General features: G+C 43.6%; 1 protein-coding gene across 2 annotated transcripts in view; it reads left to right on the forward strand.

Annotated features, from left to right (window-relative positions):
• Positions 1-24,347, forward strand: part of LOC141145159 (chloride channel protein C-like) — a 225,666-nt gene that overhangs the window by 20,707 nt on the left and 180,612 nt on the right. The window contains exon 2 of one of the 2 annotated variants that reach the window (XM_073631572.1): positions 10,111-10,153. In XM_073631572.1, the coding sequence (XP_073487673.1) occupies positions 10,111-10,153 (43 nt within the window). The remainder of the gene's footprint in view (positions 1-10,110; positions 10,154-24,347) is intronic. The other variant, XM_073631571.1, reaches the window with a different exon arrangement.

Below are 24,347 nucleotides of genomic sequence, written 5' to 3' on the forward strand. Positions count from 1 at the left end.
GGATTGCATGACCGCGCAATTAGCAGTTAAATCGATGCAGTGCCAAATTGTAAAAAGTGCTCTGGTCAGGAAGGGGGTAAATCCTTCCAGGGCTGAAGTGGTTAAAAACAGACATTTTTTCGGGAGCAGTGATATTTTTAATGCTTAAAGTAAAACAATAAAAATGAAATATTCCTTTAAATATTGTGCCTGGGGAGTGTCTATAGTATGCCTGTAAAGTGGCGCATTTTCACAGAGCAAAATTACATTTCTAAAGGAAAAATTGTCATTTAAAACTGATCGCGGCTGTAATGAATTGTTGGGTCTCGGCAATATAGAAAAAACTAATTGAAAAAAAGAGCATGGGATCCCCCCCCCAGTCCATTACCAGGCCCTTTCAGTCTGGTATGAATATTAACCACTTGCCTACCAGGCACTAACACCCCCTTCCTGCCCAAGCCATTTTTCAGCTTTCAGCGCTGTCGCACTTTGAACGACAATTGCGCGGTCATGCTACACTGTATCCAAACAAATTTTTTGTCATTTCTTTCACACAAATAGAGCTTTCTTTTGGCGGTATTTAATCACTGCTGGGTTTTTTATTTTTTACAAAAAAAAGACCAAAAATTGTGAAAAAAAATGTTTTTTACTTTTTTTCTGTCAGTAAATTCTGTAACTAAGTAATTTTTCATCTTCACTGATGTGCCTGATGAGGCAGCACCAATGGGCACTGATAGGCTGAGCTGGTGGGCATTGATGAGGTGGCACTGATGAGGCAGCACTTATGGGCACTGATGAGGTGGCACTGATGAGGAGGCACTAATATGCCGCACTTATGGGCACTGATAGGTGGCACTGATATGTGGCACTGATGAACACTGATAGGCGGCACTGATGGGCACTGTTAGGTGGCAGTGGCGGCCACTGATAGGCGGCACAGATAGGCGGTACATATGGGAACTGATGGGCATTGATGGATGGCACTGATGGGCGACACTGATGGGCATTGATGGACAGCAGTGATGGGCATTGATGGGCAACACTGATAGGTGGCACTGATTGCCAGCACTGACTGGCATGGCTAATGGGCACTGATTGGTGGCACTTATGGGCAGTGGTGGGCTGGTCATATGACGGCGTCCCAGAACAAGAGCTGCACTGCCCCACCGTCATTTGATGGTGGGCGGGCAGCAAGCAGTTAAGAAGAACCCTGAACCAAAATTTTTTTAAAAATTGCGTGGGGGTCCCCCTAAAATCCATATCAGACAAAGGGCCTGATATGAAAATTAAGGGGAACCCTGTGCCATTTTTTTTTTTTAAATTGTGTAGGGGTCCCCCCCAAAATCTATACCAGACTCTTCAGGTCTGGTATGGATTATAAGGGGAACCCTGCGGCAAAATTTTTAAAAAATTGGGGTCCCCCAAAATCCATACCAGACCCTTATCCGAGCACGCAACCTGGCAGGCTGCAGGAAAATAGAGGACGGGAGAGCGTCCCCCCTTCTGAACTGTACCAGGCCATATGCCCTCAACATGGGGAGGGTGCTTTGGGTTAGCCCCCCAAAGCACCTTGTCCCCATGTTGATGGGGACAAGGGCCTCATCCCCACATCCCTTGCCCAGGGGTTGTGGGGGTCTGTGGGCGGGGGGCTTATCGGAATCTGGAAGCCCCCTTTGACAAGGGAACCCCCAGATCCCGGTCTCCCCCCTGTGTGAAATGGTAACGGGGTACATTGTACCTCTACCATTTCACAAAAAAAGTGTCAAAATGTACAAAAAAAAACAAGACACAGCTTGGGACAAGTCCTTTATTAAAAAATAAAAAAATAAAAATGTCCCACGATGTCCATTCATCTTCTTATAACGTACGTAAATGGGTGACCCTGCCCCCCTCTGACGCCATGGGGAAGCCATGGGGAAATCCCCGTGCGTCAGAGGGGGCGGGGTCACCCGGGGTGGCCCTGCCCTCAGTTATATAAGAACTGTCAAAGGCAATGAAGCATCACATGGCGGGAACCTCCCATGGAGGCTGATCGGTGGCAGATTTTTTTTTCTTTTTCGGTCCATCGGTGCTGCGATATAAGAAGATTAATGGACATCGTGGAACATTTTTATTTTATTATTTTTTAATAAAGGACTTGTCCCAAGCTGTGTCTTGTTTTTTTTTAACATTTTGACACTTTTTTGTGAAATGGTAGGGGTACATTTGTACCCCCTTTACATTTCACACACAGGGGGGAGGCCGGGATCTGGGGTTCCCCTTGTTAAAGGGGGCTTCCAGATTCCGATAAGCCCTCCCCGCAGACCCCCACAACCACCGGGCAAGGGTTGTGGGGATGAGGCCCCAAAGCACCCTCCCCATGTTGAGGGCATGTTGCCTGGTACGGTTTGGGGGAGGCGCTCTCTTGTTCCCCCCTCTTTTCCTGTGGCCTGCCAGGTTGCGTGCTCGTATAAGGGTCTGGTATGGATTTTGGGGGGACCCCTACACCATTTGTTTTTTTCATTTTGGTGCAGGGTTCCCCTTAGCATCCATACCAGACCCAGGTCTGGTATGGATTTTTGGGGGGACCCCTACGCCATTTAAAAAAAAAATTGGTGCAGGGTTCCCCCTAATTTCCATATCAGACCCGAAGGGTGCAGGGACCCCCACGCAATTTTTTTTTAAATTTTGGTTCAGGGTTTCCCTTAATATTCATACCAGACCCAAAGGGCCTGGTAATGGACTGGACATGGGGGGATCCCATGCTCTTTTTTCAATGAGTTTTATCTACATTGCAGAGACCTGACAATTCATTACAGCAACAATCAGTTTTAAATGACAATTTTTCCTTTAGAAATGTAATTTTGCTGTGGTACTGTTCTAAACACGGGAAAAATGCGCGACTTTACAGGCATACTATAGACATCCCCCAGGCACGATATTTAAAGGAATATTTCATTTTTATTGTTTCACTTTAAGCATTAAAAAAATCACTGCTCCCGAAAAAACGTCCGTTTTTAAAAAATGCAAAAAATTGCATTGATACATGTCCCTTGGGGCAGGACCCGAGTCCCCAAACACTTTTTATGACAATAACTTGCATATAAGCCTTAAAAATGAGAACTTTTGATTATTTATGTTTGTGTCCCATAGACTTTAACGGTGTTCGTGTGTTCTGCCAAATTTTATGCCAAATTTTATGCTTGTTCGGTATGTTCTGGTGCGAACTGAACTGGGGGGTTTTCAGCCCATCCCTACTTTTCAGGTAACTGGTTGTTTTGTTTAAATTGCTGTATGGATTATCACCTTATAAGTTTCACTGTTGTGATAATTTGGTATAATGTTCTTGTCTAATTATATGCAAGTTCCCCTGGAATCTATAGCATTTCTACACTGTCTGCGTGATACTTCAACTCTCTGTATTATATGTTTCTGCAATGTTTATACTACGTGCTCCTGTTACCCTGCTTTTGAATGAAAAGATGCCTTTGATTAAAAAAAAAAAGGTCAGAAATTTTTAAACCTATTACAAGACAATTTTTTGGTACAGTTCATAGATGCCCCGACTAGGAATGATGCTCTGCTGGACCTGGTAATCTCAAACCATGCAGAGCTTATTACTAGCGTTCATATGAAAGAACATCTGGGTAGCAGTGACCATAACATGATTTCATTTAATGTAGGCTTAAACAACAAGCACATACTGGAAAGATAAAAACACTCAACTTTAGGAGAGCACATTTACCAAGGCTGAGGGCTGCTCTCCAAGATTTAGACTGGGAGGGAATGCTAAAAGTAAAAAATATAAGCTGCATTCCAAAGCTTAGCTCTTCTTTTGTGTTTAATTTGTAGAAAAAAGATTGCATACAGCACTCCTAAAGCGCCTCAAAGAAGCTGCTTGCAGGACATTTTTTGACGTCCTGCCAGCACTGCGCCCCAGTTTGAAAGCATGGGTGTCACCGGGGTGGGACCTGAGGGGGCCACTACCCCCAATTTTACAGTGTGCCCCCCCATGTGCCCCCCCAAGTTAAGCACTGTCTGTAATAAATGAATGGTCGCCGGCCGGCACCGCAGCTATCCGTCCGAGTGACCGCCCGGCGCCCGCTTGAATGACTCACTATGACTGTGCTCAAACTCCCGGGTGGTGGAGTCAGAGGAGAGCAGCCAGCCTGAGCCTACGTTCTACGTACAACTCCCATCGCCGTGGTGAGATATTGCCTGGCCTGCCTGGACACCATGTGGCTGGCCTGGGTGCGCCTTGTGACTGCAGACAGTACAGAATACTGTGGAGTGGAGACCGACCCATCCCATCCCCATGGAGGAAGCAGCAGTGCAAGGAAGGAGAAGGTGGAACTTGGAAGAGAGGACCTGTCCTGTTCTGCTGAGCTCTGAGTCTGCCGAGCAAGGTAGGTGAGAGACCCTGACACCCCCACAGGATCGATCATTTGATCCCCCCATACACCTCATCTACCTTGCCCTTCATGGCCTGTGATTCCTACTGGGAGCTGCCCATGGCCTACAGGCCCCTGAGGCCAGCAAAACCTCCGACCATGACCCACAGGTCAGTGGCCAGCAGGACCCACAGGTCAGTTGCCAGCAGGACCCACAGGTCCGCAGCTTGTGGGTCCTGCTGGGAGCTGGCCACTGACCTGCGGGTCCTGCTGGCCACTGACCTGCGGGTCCTGCTGGCCACTGACCTGCGGGTTCTTCGGTGCCTCAGAGGCCAGCAGGACCTCCAGCCCACATGCCTTGGTCAGCTCCCAGCAGAACCCACAGGTCAGCAGCTTGTGGGTCCTGCTGGGAGCTGGTCACTGACCTGTGGGTCCTGCTGACCACTGACCTGTGAGTCCTGCCGGCCACTAGCCTAGGGTGACCATAAGTCCCCAACAGCGGCGGATTACAAATATCTCCGGCTTACACGGCACGGCCACTGTGCACTGTCAGGAATATTTCATGTTTGTGCGTTTCATGTGCATTGTCAGGAATATTTCATGTTTATGCGTTTGATGCCCATTGTCCTTAATAAAATGTGTGTGTGTATGTATGTGTGTGTGTGTGTGTATATATATATATATTATAGGTTATTCACCCTCCTCCCTCTTTTTCCCTCTCATCATTCGAAGCCCACTGTATACGTCTATTCTCTCCAACTTCCCTAAGAATTGCTGTGATTTACCGGCCCCCTGGACCATTATCAACTTTCCTTGATGAGTTTTCTGCCTGGCTACCCTACTTTCTCTCTTCGGATATTCCAACAATCCTTCTCGGTGATTTCAACATCCCTGCTAATACAAACACTCCTGCTACTTCTAAACTTCTTAGTCTAACCTCTTCATTTGACCTGAAGCAATGGGTATAGGCTTCTACTCACTCTGATGGCAATACCCTTGACCTTGTATTCTCCTACCTATGCACTCCATGCAACTTCTCAAACAATCCTTTTCCTCTCTCCGACCACCATCTTATTAGTTTCTCTCTCCCCCTGTCTTCCACCACCTTTCCCTCCAATCGCCTAACCATCACCCGTAGAAACTTTCGCAACTTCAACTCCTCTCTCCTCTCTCCTCTATTCTGCTACTGACCTCCTCTATGACAAAATCTCTCCACTGTCCTGCCCCAACCAAGCCACATCCATCTACAATAAATCTCTGTCCACCACCCTGGACAAGCTCGCTCCCCTCACTACACGCAGAATCAGGCCTCGACCCCTCCAACCCTGGCAAACAGATGACACCAAAAGTCTCAAAAAACGTAGTCGTGCTCTTGAGCGTCTGTGGCACAAGACTAAGTCTCTCAAAGACTTCAATCAATACAAATCTGCCCTCCAAAAATACTATTCTTTCCTCCACACTGCCAAGCAAACCTATTTTACAACTCTTATTAACACCTTCTCATCCAATCCCCGTAAACTCTTCTCTACCTTCAACCCTCTACTTTGTCCTCCACCGCCTCCACCCACTGACTCACTCACTGCCCAGGAGATTGCTAATCACTTCAAAAACAAGATTGATACAATCCGTGATGAAATCTCCATTCTACAGGTATCTCCCCCAGCTAAGACCCCATGTCAACAGGTACAACTGACACTCCCCCTATTCAAATCTGCTACTACAGATGAAGTTGCTAAACTCCTTTCTATCGCCCACCTAACCACCTGTCCCCTGGACCCTATTCCCTCTCAAATGCTACGGTCACCCTCTGACCCCATCCTACACTCTCTAACCCACATCTTCAATCTCTCCCTCACCTCTGGCATCTTCCCCGACGCTCTAAAACATGCACTGGTCACCCCCATACTCAAAAAGCCATCCTTAGACCCTACCAATCTTAACAACCTACGCCCTATCTCCTTGCTCCCCTTTTCCTCTAAACTCCTTGAACGCCTGGTTTACAACCAACTGAGTGACCACCTCATTAAAAACAACCTTCTTGATCCCCTTCAATCTGGATTCCGCCCTCAACACTCCACAGAAACTGCTCTTTTAAAACTCACAAATGACCTACTAACTGCAAAAACCAATGGACACTATGTACTCCTACGTCTGGATCTTTCAGCTGCCTTTGACACGGTTGACCACCCCCTCCTCCTCAAAAAACTTTACTCCCTCGGTCTCCGTGACTGCGCTCTTCAGTGGCTCTCATCCTACCTATCCCAACGCACCTTCAGTGTCACTTACAATTCTACTTCCTCTACTCCTCTTCCCTTCTCTGTCGGGGTCCCCCAAGGTTCTGTTCTTGGACCTCTTTTATTTTCAATCTACACCTCTTCCCTGGGTCAGCTGATAGCCTCTCATGGCTTTCAATATCATTTCTATGCTGATGACACGCAAATCTATCTCTCCACCCCTCAACTCACTCCATCAGTCTCCTCACGCATCACTAACTTATAAACCGACATATCTGTATGGATGTCACACCACTTCCTCAAACTCAACTTGTCCAAAACTGAGCTTATAATATTTCCTCCCCCACGTGCCTCTTCCCTTGACTTCTCTGTCAAGAGCAATGGCACAACCATCCACCCGTCCCCATGTGGGGACGGGTGGATGGCACAACCATCCACCCGTCCCCACATGTCAGGGTGCTAGGTGTTATCCTGGATTCTGAACTCTCCTTTCAGCCGCACATCCAATCACTTTCCAAAGCTTGCCGCCTCAACCTCCGCAACATCTCTAAACTACGTCCCTTTCTAACCAATGAAACCACAAAGCTCCCGATTCACTCCCTGGTTATCTCTCGCCTTGACTACTGCAACTCACTCCTCATTGGCTTACCTTTAAATAGACTATCCCCCCTTCAGTCCATCATGAATGCTGCTGCCAGACTTATCCACCGCACAAACCGCTCAGTGTCTGCTACCCCTCTCTGCCAATCCCTCCATTGGCTGCCACTTGCCCAACGAATTAAATTCAAAATACTAACAATAAGTTACAAAGCCATCCACAACTCTGCCCCCAGCTACATCACTAACCTAGTCTCAAAATACCAACCTAATCGCCATCTCCGTTCCTCCCAAGACCTCCTGCTCTCTAGCTCCCTCATCACCTCCTCCCATATCCGCCTCCGGGACTTCTCCCGAGCCTCGCCTATCCTCTGGAATTCCCTACCCCAATCTGTCAGACTGTCTCCAAATGTATCCACTTTTAGGCGATCCCTGAAAACTTTTCTCTTCAGAGAAGCCTATCCTGCCTCCATCTAATAACTGCGCTATTTTCTCCATTAGCTCATCCCCCACAGCTATTACCCTTGTGTATAACTTGACCCTCCCTCCTAGATTGTAAGCTCTAACGAGCAGGGACCTCTGATTCCTCCTGTATTGAATTGTATTGTACTTGTATTGTCTGCCCTAATGTTGTAAAGCGCTGCATAAACTGTCGGCGCTATATAAATCCTGTATAATAATAATAATATATATATAATGTGTATATGTGTGTGTGTGTGTGTGTGTATATATATATAATTTGCATTTTACGGTTGGCCCCCCTACTTTTGTCCTTGTCCCCCCATGTGCCCCCCCTAAATATGAAAGCTAGAGACACCACTGTTTGAAAGCACTCTGGCTTTTACACTGGGATTGCAGATAACGCATTTTTCAGGCGTTTTACAGGTGCTATTTTTAGCGCTAAAGCGCCTGAAAAACGCCTCCAGTGTGAATGGGGTCTAATTAGTTAGGACGCTTACTCTGCTATACAAAACAAAAAGTTGGTAGAACAAATAAATATTCGCAATGTGTTTACAAAGAACCTCGCTGCCTCATAAGGGGTTAACACTCTTGTACTGCAGGTGGATGTTAACAGACTAGTGTCTGTTTACACCCACCTACCTCCAGATCCAATCAGGTCTGCTAAAAAAAAAAATGTAAGGGTATCCGTCCACTTCTGTTTAGGTGGATTGGAGGGTAGTCATGTGTAAATGGACAGCGGAGTCACTTTACTCCCAGCCGCCCATAGAGCAGAGTGGGCTCTGTCTATGTCCACTCTGGACACAGATGTGTCATCTGCCCACTCTGCTCCGATCAGCAGTTGATCTGTGAGATGATCCCCTGCTGATCGGACTGGAATCCACCCCATGGGAAAGGGGCCTAACATTTTTTCACTGCAGTGAGAGGTATTTGTAAAACTGATACCCAACAAGATTAATGAGTAAACGCTCACCAGTTCCCTGCACAGCATAATACACCTTCACACCTACACCTGGTCGGCTCATTAAAAGTTAAAGTGGTCGTAAATGTAAAAGGTTTTTTACCTTAATGTATTCCCTGCATTAGCTCCAATTCACACCGAATCCGACTTTGAAATCACGTGACTTCACCTGAAATCACATGATTTCAAAGCCACATGACATCTGTGTGACTTCATGCACAGTCGCATCTGAAATCACTAAAAATTGTGCAGGAACTTCTCTTTCAAATTGGTGCGGCACCACAAAGTCAGCATTGCACTGATTTGAACAGTTCCATTACCAACAATAGGTTGCGACTTGTAATGCGATTTGGACCAGTCAGATCCCAGGACAAGTCGCACCGGTATGATTGGGGGCTAAAGGTAAAAAACCTTTTAATAGTAGCACACCCCCAGCCTCCTTTAAATTCTCACCTGATCCTGGTAATCAGCAACATAATAAAAAGAATTGTCAGTGTTGAATGGTTTGTCTTATTCCTTTAACTGATACATCTGTAAGAGAGCTTGTTCTTTTGAAAAACAACAGATTTACTGGCCAGATCAGCAGATGAAAATTGAAGAAAAAGACTAAAAAAGAACTGCTTTAACCATTTAATACTCTATCCTAAACAAAACAGTTTTGACTTTAAAGTGGAAGTCCATGTTAAAACTAAAATCCCTGCATCTAGCCACCAACACTCTAACACTAACCTCTCTAGCCCTGTAAAGAAAAAATCAGTGTACATACCTTTTCTGCAGGCGATCCGACCCGATCTCCAGCGGCGGAAGCTCAGATCCCACGCTGAGCCGTCAGCTGCGGCTTCACTGTGTGGGCGGGTGCAAAGGACACGTCCGACAACGGAAGCTCCTAGTAACTCTATGGGAGACGTCACTCCCCATTCATTCCACAGCCGTTGTCGGATGTGTCCTCTGCAGAGCTTCTGCCACTGGAGATTGGGTCAGATTGCCTGCAGCAAAGGTATGTATACTGACTTCTTCTTTACAGGGTTGGTAGGTTAGTGTTAGAATGTTGGTGGCTATAGATGCAGGGATTTTAGTTTTAGCATGGACTTCCACTTTAGGGCTCCATGCAAACTGGGCTTAAAAAAAAAAACAGTTCCCTTGGCAGACAAAAATGCTCATATAGAACTTTGTACACAGTTTAGCTGAGTTTAGGAGAGTTTTGCATTTTTTTCTACCAGAAAGCTCCAATCAGAACTGCAAACCAGAAGGTTTTTTTTCCTCCCTCTAAACGTTGAACTTAAATAATGCCTGTAATCGTATTAATATGTATGGACACATAGGATACAAGTGAGTTTCTTCTACAGGCAGAACACAAAACTCCTGTAGAAGCAACGGTTTTTAAGCCAGTGTGCATGGAGCCTAAAACATATCACAAAAAGTTCAAATAAATTCTGTACATACTCAATGGAAATATGTGTTTGCACCAGGCTTTTTTATAATACACTATCAAAATCTTCTTTCATTACAGTATGCTGGAGGTCTGGATACTCACGAATCAAGGACGCATACGAGTAAGTTGAACTGAGAACCACAAATTATGGACTAGCAAGCAGGTTAGGTAGGCAGGCAGATGTACAAAAGTGCTAAACTTAAAATAGTGGCTATCATAGAACAGGTACATAGAACAGCTCTCATGCGCTGACTAGTGCTACACTAAACATAGTATTGCCTTTAAATTTGCTATGTGACTTTTGCTATCTCTGGTTATCTGGTTATCTGTTGTGTCATTTAGAGGAATAATTGGGAAAATTATTTGGCTTTTTTTTGGAAAAAATTATAAGCAGTATCCCCAAAACGTGTTTGTTTTTACAAACTTTCAGTTTAGTCACCCTTTAGTCTAGGTTCACATCTATGCGGCTGCGCTTGATGCATTTTTCAGGCACGTTTTGCAGTGCGTTTTGTGTTTTTAAACCCTCGGTTTAAACACACTGTAAACACACTGTATATAGCTGGTTGCTAAGGATGGGGCCGGGAAGCCGGCCACCGTGCCCTTAACCAATGAGCAAAAAAATTGCAGGCAAAAAAAAGAGTTGTGAAAAAAAACGGCGCCCACCCCCCTTAGGTCTATACCAGGCCCTTTGGGTCTAGTATGGATCCGGAGGGGACCCCCCCAAATCCATACCAGACCCTTATCCGAGCATGTAGCTCGGCAGGTCAGGAAAGGGAGGGGATGAGCGAGCGCCCTCCCCCCCCCCCCCTCCTGAACCATACCAGGCCGCATGCCCTCAATATTGGGGGGGGCTGCTCTTCTTCTGTGTCTGTCTTCCTCTGTTGTGTTGTCGCCCGCTGTTTGACATCGGAGGAAGACAGCCACAGAAGAAGAGCGGCTTTTTTTTCTGCCGGCAATTTTTTTTTGCATTCAGCTGTCAGCGGGGAACCCCACTGACAGCTGATGACTCATTGGTTGTTAAGGATGCGGCAGCCAGCTTCCCGGCCCCCTCCTTAGAAACCAGCTATATACAGTGTTTTAAACAGAAAAATAAAAAACGCAAAACACATCAAAAATCGCACCACTAACACAACATTTGCATTTCTGGTATGATTCCATTGAAGTCTATTACATGCAAAATGCGTAAAAAAGTCCCCGACCCTTTTCAAAAACGCACTGGACGCAAAACGCATAGATGTGAATGTGTACCATAGGAAACCATGTTAAATGGACTGCAAAACACTAAAAAACGCATAAGTGTGAACCTAGGGTCAAGGCTTCCTACTGCTCACTTACTTACCTTTTTTTGCAGCTTTTTAAATTTGATTTTTAAATGTATAAAAAAGACTTTCCAAACGTAATGGCCTTTACAACCATTCTTATCACAATGAATATATATATATATATATATATATATATATATATATATATATATATATATATATATATATATTACCACATTTTGTCATGTTACAACCCAAAACGTAAGTGTATTTTATTGGGTTTTAATTAGACCAACACAAAGTGCCACATAATTGTGAAGTGGAAGGAAAATAATAAATGGTTTTCAAAATTTTTTACAAATAAATATCTGAAAAATGTGGTGTGCATTTGTATTCTGCCCACTTTACTCTGATACCCCTAACTAAAATCTAGAAGAACCAATTGCCTATAGAAGCCACCTAATTAGTAAATATATTCCACCTGTGTGTAATTTAACCACTTGCTTACTGGGTACCTAAACCCTCCTCCTGCCCAAAACAATTTTCATCTTTTAGCGCTGTCACTGTTTGAATGACAATTGCGCGGTCATACAACACTGTACCCAAATTAAATTTTTGTAATTTTTTCCACACAAATAGAGCTTTCTTTTGGTAGTATTTGATCACCTCTGGGTTTTTTATTTTTTGTTAAAAAAATTAAAAAAGACTGAATTTTAAAGAAAAAAATACAAAACCGTTTTATATTTTGTTAATACATTTTGCAAACAGGTAATTTTTCTCCTTCATTGATGTACGCTGATGAGGCTACACTGATGGGCACTGATAGTCTGCACTGATGGGCACTGATAGGCTGCACTGATGGGCATCAATAGGCTGCATTGATGGGCACTGATAAGGCGGCACCGATGGCCACTAATAGGCGGCACTGGTGGGCACTGATGAGGTGGCACTGGTGGGCACTGATAGGTGGCATTGCTTGGCACTGAGAGGTGGTACTGATGGGTGGCACTGAAGGGCATTGATGGGTGGCACTGAAGGGCACTGATAGATGGCACTAATAGCTGACACTAATAGATGGCACTAATAGCTGGCACTGATGGGCACTGATGGGTGGGAGTGATGGGCACTGATGGGTGGCAGTGATGGTCACTGATCAGCACTGGTAGGTGACAATGATAGGTAGCACTGCTAGGTGGCACCGATGAGGCACTGATTGGCACCACTGGTGGGCATTGATAGGTGGCACTTGTGGGCACAGATAGGTGGCACTTATGTACTGTGGGCACTGATTCGTGGCACTGTGGGCACTGATTCGTGGCATTGGCAGGCGTTACTGGTGGGCACATATGAGGCTCTTCCTCTTCGGGACCGATGTCCCTTCAAACAGAAGCCGGTGATCAGCTTCTTTTCTCCTCACGCTGTCAGCATGAGAAAGAAAAAAAAATGATTACCGATCGTCTGTTTACATCACATGATCAGCTGTCATTGGCTGACAGCTGATCACGTGGTAAGGGGCCGGAATCGGCCCCTTACTCGGATCTGTGATCACCCGAGTCTTATTGATCACAGCGCGCAGGGGGGCATGGTGAGCCTGCAAAGGGGAGGACGTCAATAGACGTGCTCCCGGCACAGCAGATCCATGCTGTAGCCGTCATTCGGCTATAGCGCAGATCTGAAATAGTTAATCTCAGTATAAATACAGCTGTTTTGTGAAGCCCTCAGAGGTTTATTAGAGAACCTTAGTGAACAAACAGCATCACGAAGGCCAAGGAACACACCAGACAGGTCAGGGATAAAGTTGTGGAGAAGATCAAAGCAGGGTTAGGCTATAAAAAAAAACTTTGAACATCTCATGGAGCACTGTTCAATCCATCATCTGGCACAACTGCAAACCTACCAAGACATGGCTCTCCACCTAAACTGACAGGCCAGGCAAGGAGAAGATTAATCAGAGAAGCAGCCAAGAGGCCCATGGTAACTCTGGAGAAGATGGAGAGATCCACAGCTCAAGTGGAAGAATCTGTCCACAGGACAACTATTAGTCGCGCACTCCACAAATCTGGCCTTTATGGAACAGTGGCAAGAAGAATGCCATTGTTGAAATAAAGCCATAAGAAGTCCTGTTTGCTGTTTGTGAAAAGCCATGTGTGTGTGTGTGTGTGTGTGTGGGGGGGGGGATACAGCAAACATGTGAAAGAAGGTGCTCTTGTCAGATGAGACCAAAATTGAACCTTTTGGCCTAAAACGCTATGTGTGGCGGAAAACTAACACTGCACATCACCCTGAACACACCATCCCCACCGTGAAACATGGTGGTGGTAGCTTCATGTTGTGTGGATGCTTTTCTTCAGCAGGGACAGGGAAGCTGGTCAGAGCTGATAGGAAGATGGATAGAGCCAAATGCAGGGCAATCTTAGAAGAAAATCTGCTAGAGTCTGCAAAAGACTTGAGACTGCGGTGGAGGTTCACCTTAAAATTGAGGACAACTTCTCTGAATTTTCCTGTGGGATCCTGCTGAGCCAGTTTCACTTATAGCATAGGAGTGGTTCAACTGCTTATGTGGACCAAACTTAAGTGAGCGGTCACACTATTGGAGGTGAGTGCATTCACAAGGGGGGAGCATGTGTGTGAAGTCAACCTCTTCTGATCAGAATTATCTTCACTAGAGTCACTTTTTGGACTGTAATACGTATAATACCCTTATTTGCACTTTTGTCTCTGTGGATTGATGACAATTGAGAGAAAAAAATCTCTTTTTTTGGACACTAAGGAGTTAAGGAATAATACTAAATTTATTTCACTGTAAGCTTGCTTGCTACACAAAAAAATATTTTTTATGTTCATAGTTAAATTTTTTTGCAATATTGATTTTCATTGTTTATGACACTATCTATGCTTTTGTAAATTTCAGTATCACACAGCGCTGCATTTTTTTGTTTTTTGTATATCTGTTTTCATATATTATGGGATTGTGATCAATGCTTAGCAGCTAAAATCGGAGTCATCTCTAAGGTCAAAGCACAAGAAACAAAAAGATGAAGAGTGGCGCTACCCCCCTACAGTGGGGTTTGAGGTGGATGAACGCATTCCCTCTAATATAGAAAGATCCTAAATCACAGTAGTTGAAACATTACCAATGTTCAATAATAGTAATCACACAAAAACATCAATTGCTTAATGTAATAGTTATTCCTAATGTGTTAAAAATAACCTAAAAGTGTTAAATATAATATAACATTACCTTAACATAAAGTGACATGTAAATTATTACAAGTGACACCCCGTGAACAGTGAGAGAAAACAATATTATAATAACCCCATGATTAAGTCCGTATGACGAAACATGTCGGGGCGTGGCTACGCGGCAATCGTACAAGTCTGATAGAGGGAGATTTGACGGGAGAAGGAGTGGGGACCAGCTGAGATCATGAGCGGTGAACGTGTGAGACGATCGCCGGTGTCCACACTCCCTGGGTCCGCTGTGGCCGTCCTTGCTAGTGTTACTGCATGCCATGTTATACTTTGCTGTGATACAGTTCTATTTGCTGTGAAGTGCCAAGTTGATTTTAGTTACCATGTGAGTGTCTATGTGTGGGTTTTAGTTTTGATTAAATGTTTTGAAAAAACGGTATCACGCTATTTGGAGCATTTCTTCCTTTATATGTGGAGTCATTTTCTCAAGGAAAAGTGTTCGGCATACTTAACAGTGGATATCGGTGGTCGCATGATAACCCCCATGATAGTGGGTTGGGGTTTTTTCCGGCCAAACACGAGAGTGTGAGGCCTTATCAGCTGGCGAGTGAGCATTTCACAGGGGAGTGGAATCACGGCATTGAGTGGTGTACACGGTGTAACAGCATTTGCAGATTGAAGACACTTGCACTTTATGAACTTTTTTCTTCACCATCCAATATATTTATTTTTCATCATTCTAAACAGATGTGGACTCACTGTTTATTATATTTTTCATTTCACATGTCTTATTCCATATTTGTCCATTGTATATTTTGCACATGATTTGTGTATGTTAGGTTTTTCTCCTATTCTTATGATCAATTGGTCTAGGGTTCTGTTATTATAATATTGGTTTCTCTCACTGTTCACGGGGTGTCAATTATAATATTGGTTTCTCTCACTGTTCACGGGGTGTCACTTGTAATAATTTACATGTCACTTTATGTTAAGGTAATGTTATATTATATTTAACACTTTTAGGTTATTTTTAACACATTAGGAATAACTATTACATTAAGCAATTGATGTTTTTGTGTGATTACTATTATTGAACATTGGTAATCCACTTTCAACTACTGTGATTTAGGATCTTTCTATATTAGAGGGAGTGTGTTCACCCACCTCAAACCCCACTGTAGGGGGGGTAGCGCCACTCTTGATCTTTTTGTTTCTTGTGCTTTGACCTTAGAGATGACTCAGATTTTATCTTCCATTTTTTAAAGTGGCAGCTAGCATTAGAACATTTGTAGTATACAGAGCGCAGTGGTAGTAGGACGAGATTTGGGGGCCTTTCTCTTGTTCACTCACAGTTATAATGCTTAGCAGCTGTGAATTTGCACTTTGCTTCAAAGGAATCGTTATACCACACCTGACACTATTTTGTAACCTCAGGTTACTTTATACCTGACGCTGATTGCAGTCTCAGGTTACTTTAGAGTAGCTCGCAAGATTTATATATTTTTATATTGACACTTTGGGCCCAATTTGGACATTTTCACTTAGGGGTGTACTCACTTTTGTTGCCAGCAGTTTAGACATTAATGGCTGTGTGTTGAGTTATTATAAGGGGACAGCAAATTTACACTGTTATACAAACTGTACACTCATTACTTTACATTGTAGCAAAGTGTCATTTCTTCAGTGTTGTCACATGAAAAGATATAATCAAATATTTACAAAAATGTGAGGGGTGTACTCACTTTTGTGAGATACTGTAGATCAGATGAGGGGGACAATAAGTTTCAAGTATAAATCTACTAAACTATCTTGTGTATAAACCTCTGAAAATGTAATAAAACTCACACTCTTCAGCATTGATGATACCTATTAAACACCTTTTATATACACATTCAAGAATACATTTCTTTGTTCTACATGAGCTTATATGTTTCCATCTGTAGTTGGGCTCCAACTTGATAGAGTTAGGCCACTTTCACACGGGGTTTCCGATCAGGTCTGCCTGTCAGTTTTTCAGGCGGACCTGATTGGACCCTCCATTTACTCCTATGAAGCAATGGATGTCAGAGGTGACATGTCCACTGACATCCGCCACTATCCAATCCGATACTGTCTCCGCCAAATCCAGTCGGATGGTGGTCCTATTTTCCATCCATCTGGCAGGTCGGATTGGATAGGATCAGATGAGAACAGACAGGCAGTCCATTTTCACCTGATCTCCCCATAGAGGAGAGCGGGACTGGGTCTGTCTCTACTCTGCACAGCTTCTGCCACGGACGAAATGGTCCATAGTGCACTGGCAGGGTAGCAGGTAGTCTGAATGGGAGCACCTCAAAAAGGAAGGCCTGGCACTCCCCACAACAGGCCCTGGACGTGAGAGCTAACTGTCATGGCTCTGCACTCAGGACATACAGAGACCAAGGTTTCTGTGATCCCAGTGTGGCACACTGCTAGACCCCTTCTGGGCATGACACAAAGTCCAGTGTCCAGAGAAACAACCCAAGCTACAGGATGTTATATTATTTTCTACTATTTTTAACCCAATTTTATTTTTTTATTGTGGGGGGGGGGATGCGGGTGCAAGTAGCTGGTCTTGCTTAGGGCGCAAAATAGTCTAGCACCAACCCTGTTATTACTTAGAGATGCAAAATAGTCATTTTATTATTTACAGTAAACATGCTATAACTGATCGTACAGGTAGTGTGTAACATAATATATGGCATTGTAGGACTTTTTTCTCCACATCAGTGTTATAATTACAATTTGATAAGGAGAGGAGATAATTTAGGCAGTGTTATATCTAATAATTTAATTAGAATACCTAGAAGGGTCAGGCAAGGGGATTTACAAAATACCTCAGCAACTGTTCTGATCCTCAATATCATTTTTCGAATGATCCTTAGAAATAAAAAGCTTCCATGTGGACGGTCCTGTCATTCTGTTGCTACTGTTTTCATGAGAATATAATAACACAGGCACAAATAATTGCATATAATAAATTAGGGGCAGTAACCTATAGCAACACCTAGATTTCAGAAGCTATCTACTGTAGGATATCTGACTGAAGTGGTTGCCATTATAAAGCTTATTTAATGCATTTTTTTAGCATCAGGTGCAGGATTCAAATACCTCATGTTGGGAATACAAATGTGTACACTGACTGACCCTTTCTGGTATGCTGAAAGCACCTAAAGCCCTGCTTGTAATGCCTCAGGTACGATCAATGCTAAGAGAAGCGTCTGAGTTGACATTTGTGGTCCTCAGAGAGAACTATTTTCTTATATATCCGGGTCTTGTGCCTAACTCCACTACGCATACAGGCGCTGAAGCAGCCCCAGGTGCTGTATGTAGTGAAAAACGCTGCTTTGCTAGGTGTATGAAAGCATCCACATAAATATTCAGTGTCAGCACCGCTGTTCTATCAGCAATCATTTCAACAAAGTCAAAGCTGCTGTGCTCATACAAATTAAAATGACAGTGGCACTACCTAAAAAAAATTTTTTAAAAAGTAGCAGCAACATACTACCTGAAAAAAAAAAGTAGCAGAAATGTATAGAACAGTGGTTCTCAACTCCTGTCCTCAGGGCCCACTAACAGGCCAGGTTTGCAAGATAACTGAAATATATCACAGGTGATATAATTTGCTGCTCAGTGATTGCAGTATTCTAGTCTGCATCCCCCCAAGGTAATACTTCAAATCTGGCCTGTTAGTGGGTCCTGAGGACAGGAGTTGAGAACCACTGGTATAGAAGAAGTAAAATACCTTCCCAGCCCAGTGGGTGGCGACTTCAATCCATGCTCTCTTGCAGAGCTATGGCAGCTGCTATTTTGACGCTTCCAAGTGTGCTAGAAGTTGCTTCTCAAGCTGCACACTATGGGGGTTATTTACTAAAACTGGAGAGTGCAAAAATCTGGTGCAGCTCTACATAGAAACCAATCAGCTTCCAGGTTTTAGTCTCAGTTCACACTGCCGCAACCAGAAAGTTGCGCGATTTTGACAGGCGACTTGAGTGCGACTTGAAGCAACTTTGAAGCAACTTCAGGGACTGCCTGGGTAATCTTCCTGTAATGTCAGATCCAAATCATGTCAATTAAGATGAGGATCATAGGAGTTGCCTTGAAGTAGTAGAGGAACCTTTTACAAAGTCAGAGCAACTTCAGTAGTGCTAATTAAGACAGCTCTCATTTACTAAAATGGGATTTCACATGTCAATCGACTTGGGGTCTCACAAGTCGGATTCCAAGTCACTGTTCCCCAGACAGTTTAACCACTTGACAACTGGGCATTTAAACCCCCTTCCTAACCAGACCAATTTTCAGCTTTCGGTGCTCTCACATTTTGAATGACAATTAGTCATGCAACACTGTACCCATATGAAATTTTTTTCCTTTTTTTCACACAAATAGAGCTTTCTTTTGGTGGTATTTAATCACCACTGGGTTTTTTATTTTTTGCGCTATAAAAGAAAAAAGACTGAAAATTTGTTAAAAAAATGAAATTTTCTTTGTTTCTGTTATAAAATTTAGCAAATTAATAATTTTTCTTCTTAAATTTTGGCCACAATTTATACTGCTACATATCTTTGGTAAAAATAAGTACAAATTGGTGTATATTATTTGGTCTTTGTGAAAGTTATAGAGTCCAAAAGCTATGGTGCCAATATCTGAAAATTGATAATTCCTGAATTATTAACGGCCTATCTATATTCTTGAGACCCTAACATGCCAGAAAAGTACAAATACCCCCCAAATGACCCCTTTTTGGAAAGAAAACATTTCAAGGTATTTAGAAAGAAACATGATGAGTTTTTTGAAATTACATAGAACCCCAAAACATATATATATATATATATATATATATATATATATATATATATATATATATATATATATTTTTAGCAAAGACCCTAAAGAATACAATGGCGGTTGTTGCAACTTTTTATCTTGCACGGTATTTGCGCAGCAATTTTTTGAACGCTTTTTTTTTGGGAAAAAAAAACAGTTTTGTGCTTTAAAAAAAAAAAAAACAGTAAAGTTGGCCCAATGTTTTTGCATAATGTGAAAGATGAAGTTATGCCGAGTAAATAATAATAAAATTGCACATGCTCGTGGAATGGCGCCAAACTTCGCTACTTAAAAATCCCCATAGGCGACGCTTTAAAATTTTTTACTTGTTACATGTTTTGAGTTACAGAGGAGGTCTAGGGCCAAAATTATTGCTCTTGCTCTAATGATCGCAGCGATACCTCACATGTGTGGTTTGAACACCGTTTTCATGTGGGCGGGACTTACGTGTGCATTCGCCTCTGCATGCGAGCACACGGGGGGGGGTAATTTTTTTCTTTTTATTGTTCATTTTACGTTATTTATTTTAGTTTGACACTTTTTTCCCCCAAAAAATTTTTTTGATCACTTTTATTCCTATTACAAGGAATGTAAAATCCCTTGTAATAGGAATATGGCATGACAGGTCCTCTTTACAGTGAGATATGGGGTCAATAAGACCCCACATTTCACCTCTAGGCTGGGAAGCCTGAAATAAAAAAAAAAAAACGATCTTGGCTTCGATCGTAGCGGTGAGTCGGTAAAAGCACCGGAGGGCGGCGGGAAGGGGGGGACGTCCCCTCTCGCCTCCCATAACAACGATCAAGCAGTGGAACAGCCGCTATGATCATTCGTATGGTGTAGGGAATCGCTGGCTGAAAAAGCTGATATCTGAATGGTGCCTGTAGCTGCAGGCATCATTCATATATCCCCGCACAAATTCAAGGACGTCATATGATGGCGGGAAGTGGTTAAAACACATTTTTTTTTTAACACAAAGTTGTCCATTTATACAATATTTTTAACACATAGCATGTACATACCAAAAATGACACCCCAAGATAGATTCTCCTACACCTGAGTATGGTGATACCACATGTGTGAGACTTCTACAGCCTGGCCACATACAGAGGCCGAGTATGGCTGCGCATGGCCGAATATGGCTGGGTATGGCTGGGTATTGCAGGGTAATGCCGAGTATGACTGGGTATGGCAGAGTATGGCTTTGTATTGCAGAGTATGGCTGGGTATGGCTGGGTATTGCGGAGTATTGCAGGGTATTGCGGAGTATTGCAGAGTATTGCAGGGTGTTGCAGGGTATTGCAGAGTATTGTGGGGTATTGCAGAGTAGTGCAGAGGATTGCAGGGTAGTGCTGGGTATTGCAGGGCATTAGAGTATGGAGTGATGGCTGAGCATGGATGGATGGATCCATGGATGTGACTGTATTTGTCACTGAGCAGCGCGGTGGGCACTACACATCCAGCCCACAGCGCTGCTGCCATCCAATCCCTCCCCCGCTCCTCCCCCTCTGTACCGATCGGTACACAGAGGGGAGGAGAGGAACCGGCGTCATGACATGACACCGGTTTGTTTACATGTGATCGCTCCCTCATTTGACGGAGCAATCACAGGGTAAACGGCCACGATCAGTGCCCGTTTACCATGATGCGCTGGGTCCTCTGGACCCGGCGGTCACGGATGTTCTCGGGTGCGCGCCCCAGGGGTCGCTTGAGAGCAGGATTCTGGGAGGACATCCATGGACGTCCTCCCAGGATAAGCCGACCACGCTGTAGCCGTCATTTCAGCTATGGCCCGGTCGGCATGTGGTTAAAATTCCATACCCTATGTTCTCAGCTGCATAAGGATCTCAGAGAGCTAGGGGAGGAGAAACAGCAGCACACTGAACTTCCCAGTGAATGGTTGTGCTGGGGGGAGGGGACAAGTCTGATTATTAGAGAACAGGCTGAGTTCTCACCACAGCCAAACTGACCAAACTGACCAAGCTGTGCTCTCATGCCTAGTGTGATTAGTTTTTAATAGGAAAACAGAGGGACTGGCAGGAACAGCAGGTATTTCTCACATAGGAAGCAATATAAAGAGAACAGGATACATTTTCATACAAGAACATTGTACAGCAGGTACATATCAGGAATATGAAATGTTGCGTTTACATATTCTTTAAGTGTTTAGGGTAGTGATGGGGTTGCCTTCAAAACATAGTATTTGTTACTATGTGCTGTATTAATATACTTGTAGTGCTACCCCTGAAGAAGCTGACGTTTATGATACCAATGACCCCCTGAGTGGTATCACACTCTCTAAAACATCTCATTGCTGAAAAAATAGTTGGTTATTTGTGGGAAGTCACACAGAAAAAAAAGAAAAAAAGGGTAACAATAACAATAAAGAAAGGCAAACCCCTAACTGATACATACCCCTCCCACTGGCCAGCTCCAAAGTCTGTCAATGGTCGGCATCTAGACCCCTAGTTCGCATTGGAAATTTCAAGCATGTTTGTAATACCACAAATAGCAAGACGTTTGCCCACTTAACAGGGGCAAAAAACAGAGGAGTGCTCAAAGACTGGCCCCCAAAGCAGGTAATGTTGTCTAATAAGACCTTTACCACACATACTATGTGAATATGGATCAAAGAGTTTGGTGCGTTACAAGTCACCATTATGAACTACCATGCTATTATGATATGATGCCAATATGTGTTACATATTAACTCATTTTTATTCATCAATTCAATACCTTTTTATCTGCATTGTGCTATGATTTAATGTGTATAGATATATTAAATAATACATTTGACAGACACACTTTGTTCATTGTGCATTTTCCAGCTGCATGCTTCATTTAACCACTTGCCGACCGCCACACGCCGCTATACATCAGCACAATAGCAGCGGTGGGCAAATGGGCGTACCTGTATGTCCCCTTTAAGAGGCAGGGATAGCGGGCACTCACGCGCCCGCCCGCCCGCCACGTACAGCGTGACCGTGCTCGTGGGACCGGCGGACTCCCAGCAATCGTGTCACGGAGCCTCCGAATGGGGAAGTGCTTTGGAAACAAAGCATTTCCCCGTTCTAGCTAGTGTCATGACAGAGATCACCGCTCCCTGTCATCGGGTGCGGTGATCGCTGTCACGTGACTTAGAGCCCATCCCCCCCACAGTTAGGATCACTCCCTAGGGCACACTTAACCCCTTCATTGCCCCCTAGTGGTTAACCCCTTCACTGTCAGTGTCATTTACACAGTAATCAGTGCATTTTTATAGCACTGATCGCTGTATAAATGTCAATGATCCCAAAATAGTGTCAAAAGTGTCTGACGTGTCCGCCATAATGTCGCAGATCACTGCCATTACTAATAAAAAAAATTAAAAATAAAAATGCCATAAAACTATCGCCTATTTTGTAGACGCTATAACTTTTGTGCAAACCAATCAATATACGCTTATTGCGATCTTTTTACCAAAAATATGTAGAAGAATATATATCGGCCTAAACTGAGGAAAAAAAAAAATTTTTATATATTTTTTGGGGGATATTTATTATAGCAAAAAGTAAAAAATAATGCATTTTTTTCAAAATTGTTGCTCTTTTTTTGTTTATAGCGCAAAAAATAAAAACTGCAGAGGTGATCAAATACCACGAAAAGAAAGCTCTATTTATATCAAGGATCTAATATTTTTCTTGTCCCAAGGTCATGTGAGCTGTTTGGACTGGCCGTGGTTTCTTCAGTCCCGGGAGCTGTGATGCACATCGGGAGTCCTCCCCTTTCCTCTTTGCCTCACAGCGATGCGGGGGTTCGGGTGGGCGTCCTGATGCACATTGACGTCATGCCCTTAGCGCTGGACGTATGACATTAACACACCTGGTGCCATGGAGTCGGTGCTTTGTGTTGGCATTGGCATCTTTCACGAGGGAGTGCTTTTTGGTGCTAATTCTGCTCAGGTGATGGCGCCTCCCCTCTATTCATTTGCCAACGTGATGTTGGTGGTTACCCGTGGCCACATTGGAGTACAGGCATACCCCACTTTTAAGTACCCAATGGGGTTTATTTACTAAAGCTGGAAAGTGCAAAATCAGGCTCACTTCTGGATAGAAACCAATGAGCTTCTAACCCCAGCTTGTTCAATTAAGCTTTGGTAATAAAACCTGGAAGCTCATTGGTTTCTATGCAGAAGTGAGCCTGATTTTGCACTTTCCAGCTTTAGTAAATAAACCCCATTGTGTACTTAAAAGTGGGGTATGCCTGTATATATACTCCTTTTAGCTGGAATAGTTATTCTTTTTGGCTTTTGTTTTCTGTGGATACCATGCACCATTCTGGACTTTGTTTGTTGGCATAGGATTACAAGGCAGTTTTTACCCTTTTCTCTCTTTATTTATTTTTTCTCTGGTGGTTAGTTTTTTACTCTATATCAACACTAGCCCCCTGTGTTTGGGGTACATTGGGGTTGATTTACGAAAACTGGAGAGGGCAACATCTGGTGCAGCTGTACATGGTAGCCAATCAGCTTCTACCTTCAGCTTGTTCAATTAAGCTTTAACAGCAAAAACCTGGACGCTGATTGGTTTCTATGCAGAGCTGCACCAGATTTTGCACTCTCCAGTTTTAGTAAATCAACCCCACTTTGTCACTCTTCTATATTACTTTTATTTTGCTCTATACCAAGTCACAGGCTCACTACTATCCCATCACACTCATTCCCTATCACCTTTCGGATCAGCACTGGGTTGCACCCTATAGAAGTAATCAGATACATTTTTTCTTTTACACATAACTACACACATAACTATACTGTACTTATTCACAGATGTTTTTGGTGATGTTGATTGCATCACCCTTGATTACCAATTGGGGACTACATTCCCAGGGACATCTGTCTCCTGATGGTTTTCCACCAGTGTACCATGGGTTATACCACCTCAGCTCCCGGGACAGAGGGCACCCCCAGTCAACCTTAGCTCTCAATTCCACATTCCAAACCCATAGTTGATTTGTAAGTATGGGTGGGTGTGTCCC

This window comes from Aquarana catesbeiana, linkage group LG05, assembly GCF_042186555.1.
Source record: "Aquarana catesbeiana isolate 2022-GZ linkage group LG05, ASM4218655v1, whole genome shotgun sequence".
Lineage (NCBI taxonomy): Eukaryota > Metazoa > Chordata > Amphibia > Anura > Ranidae > Aquarana > Aquarana catesbeiana.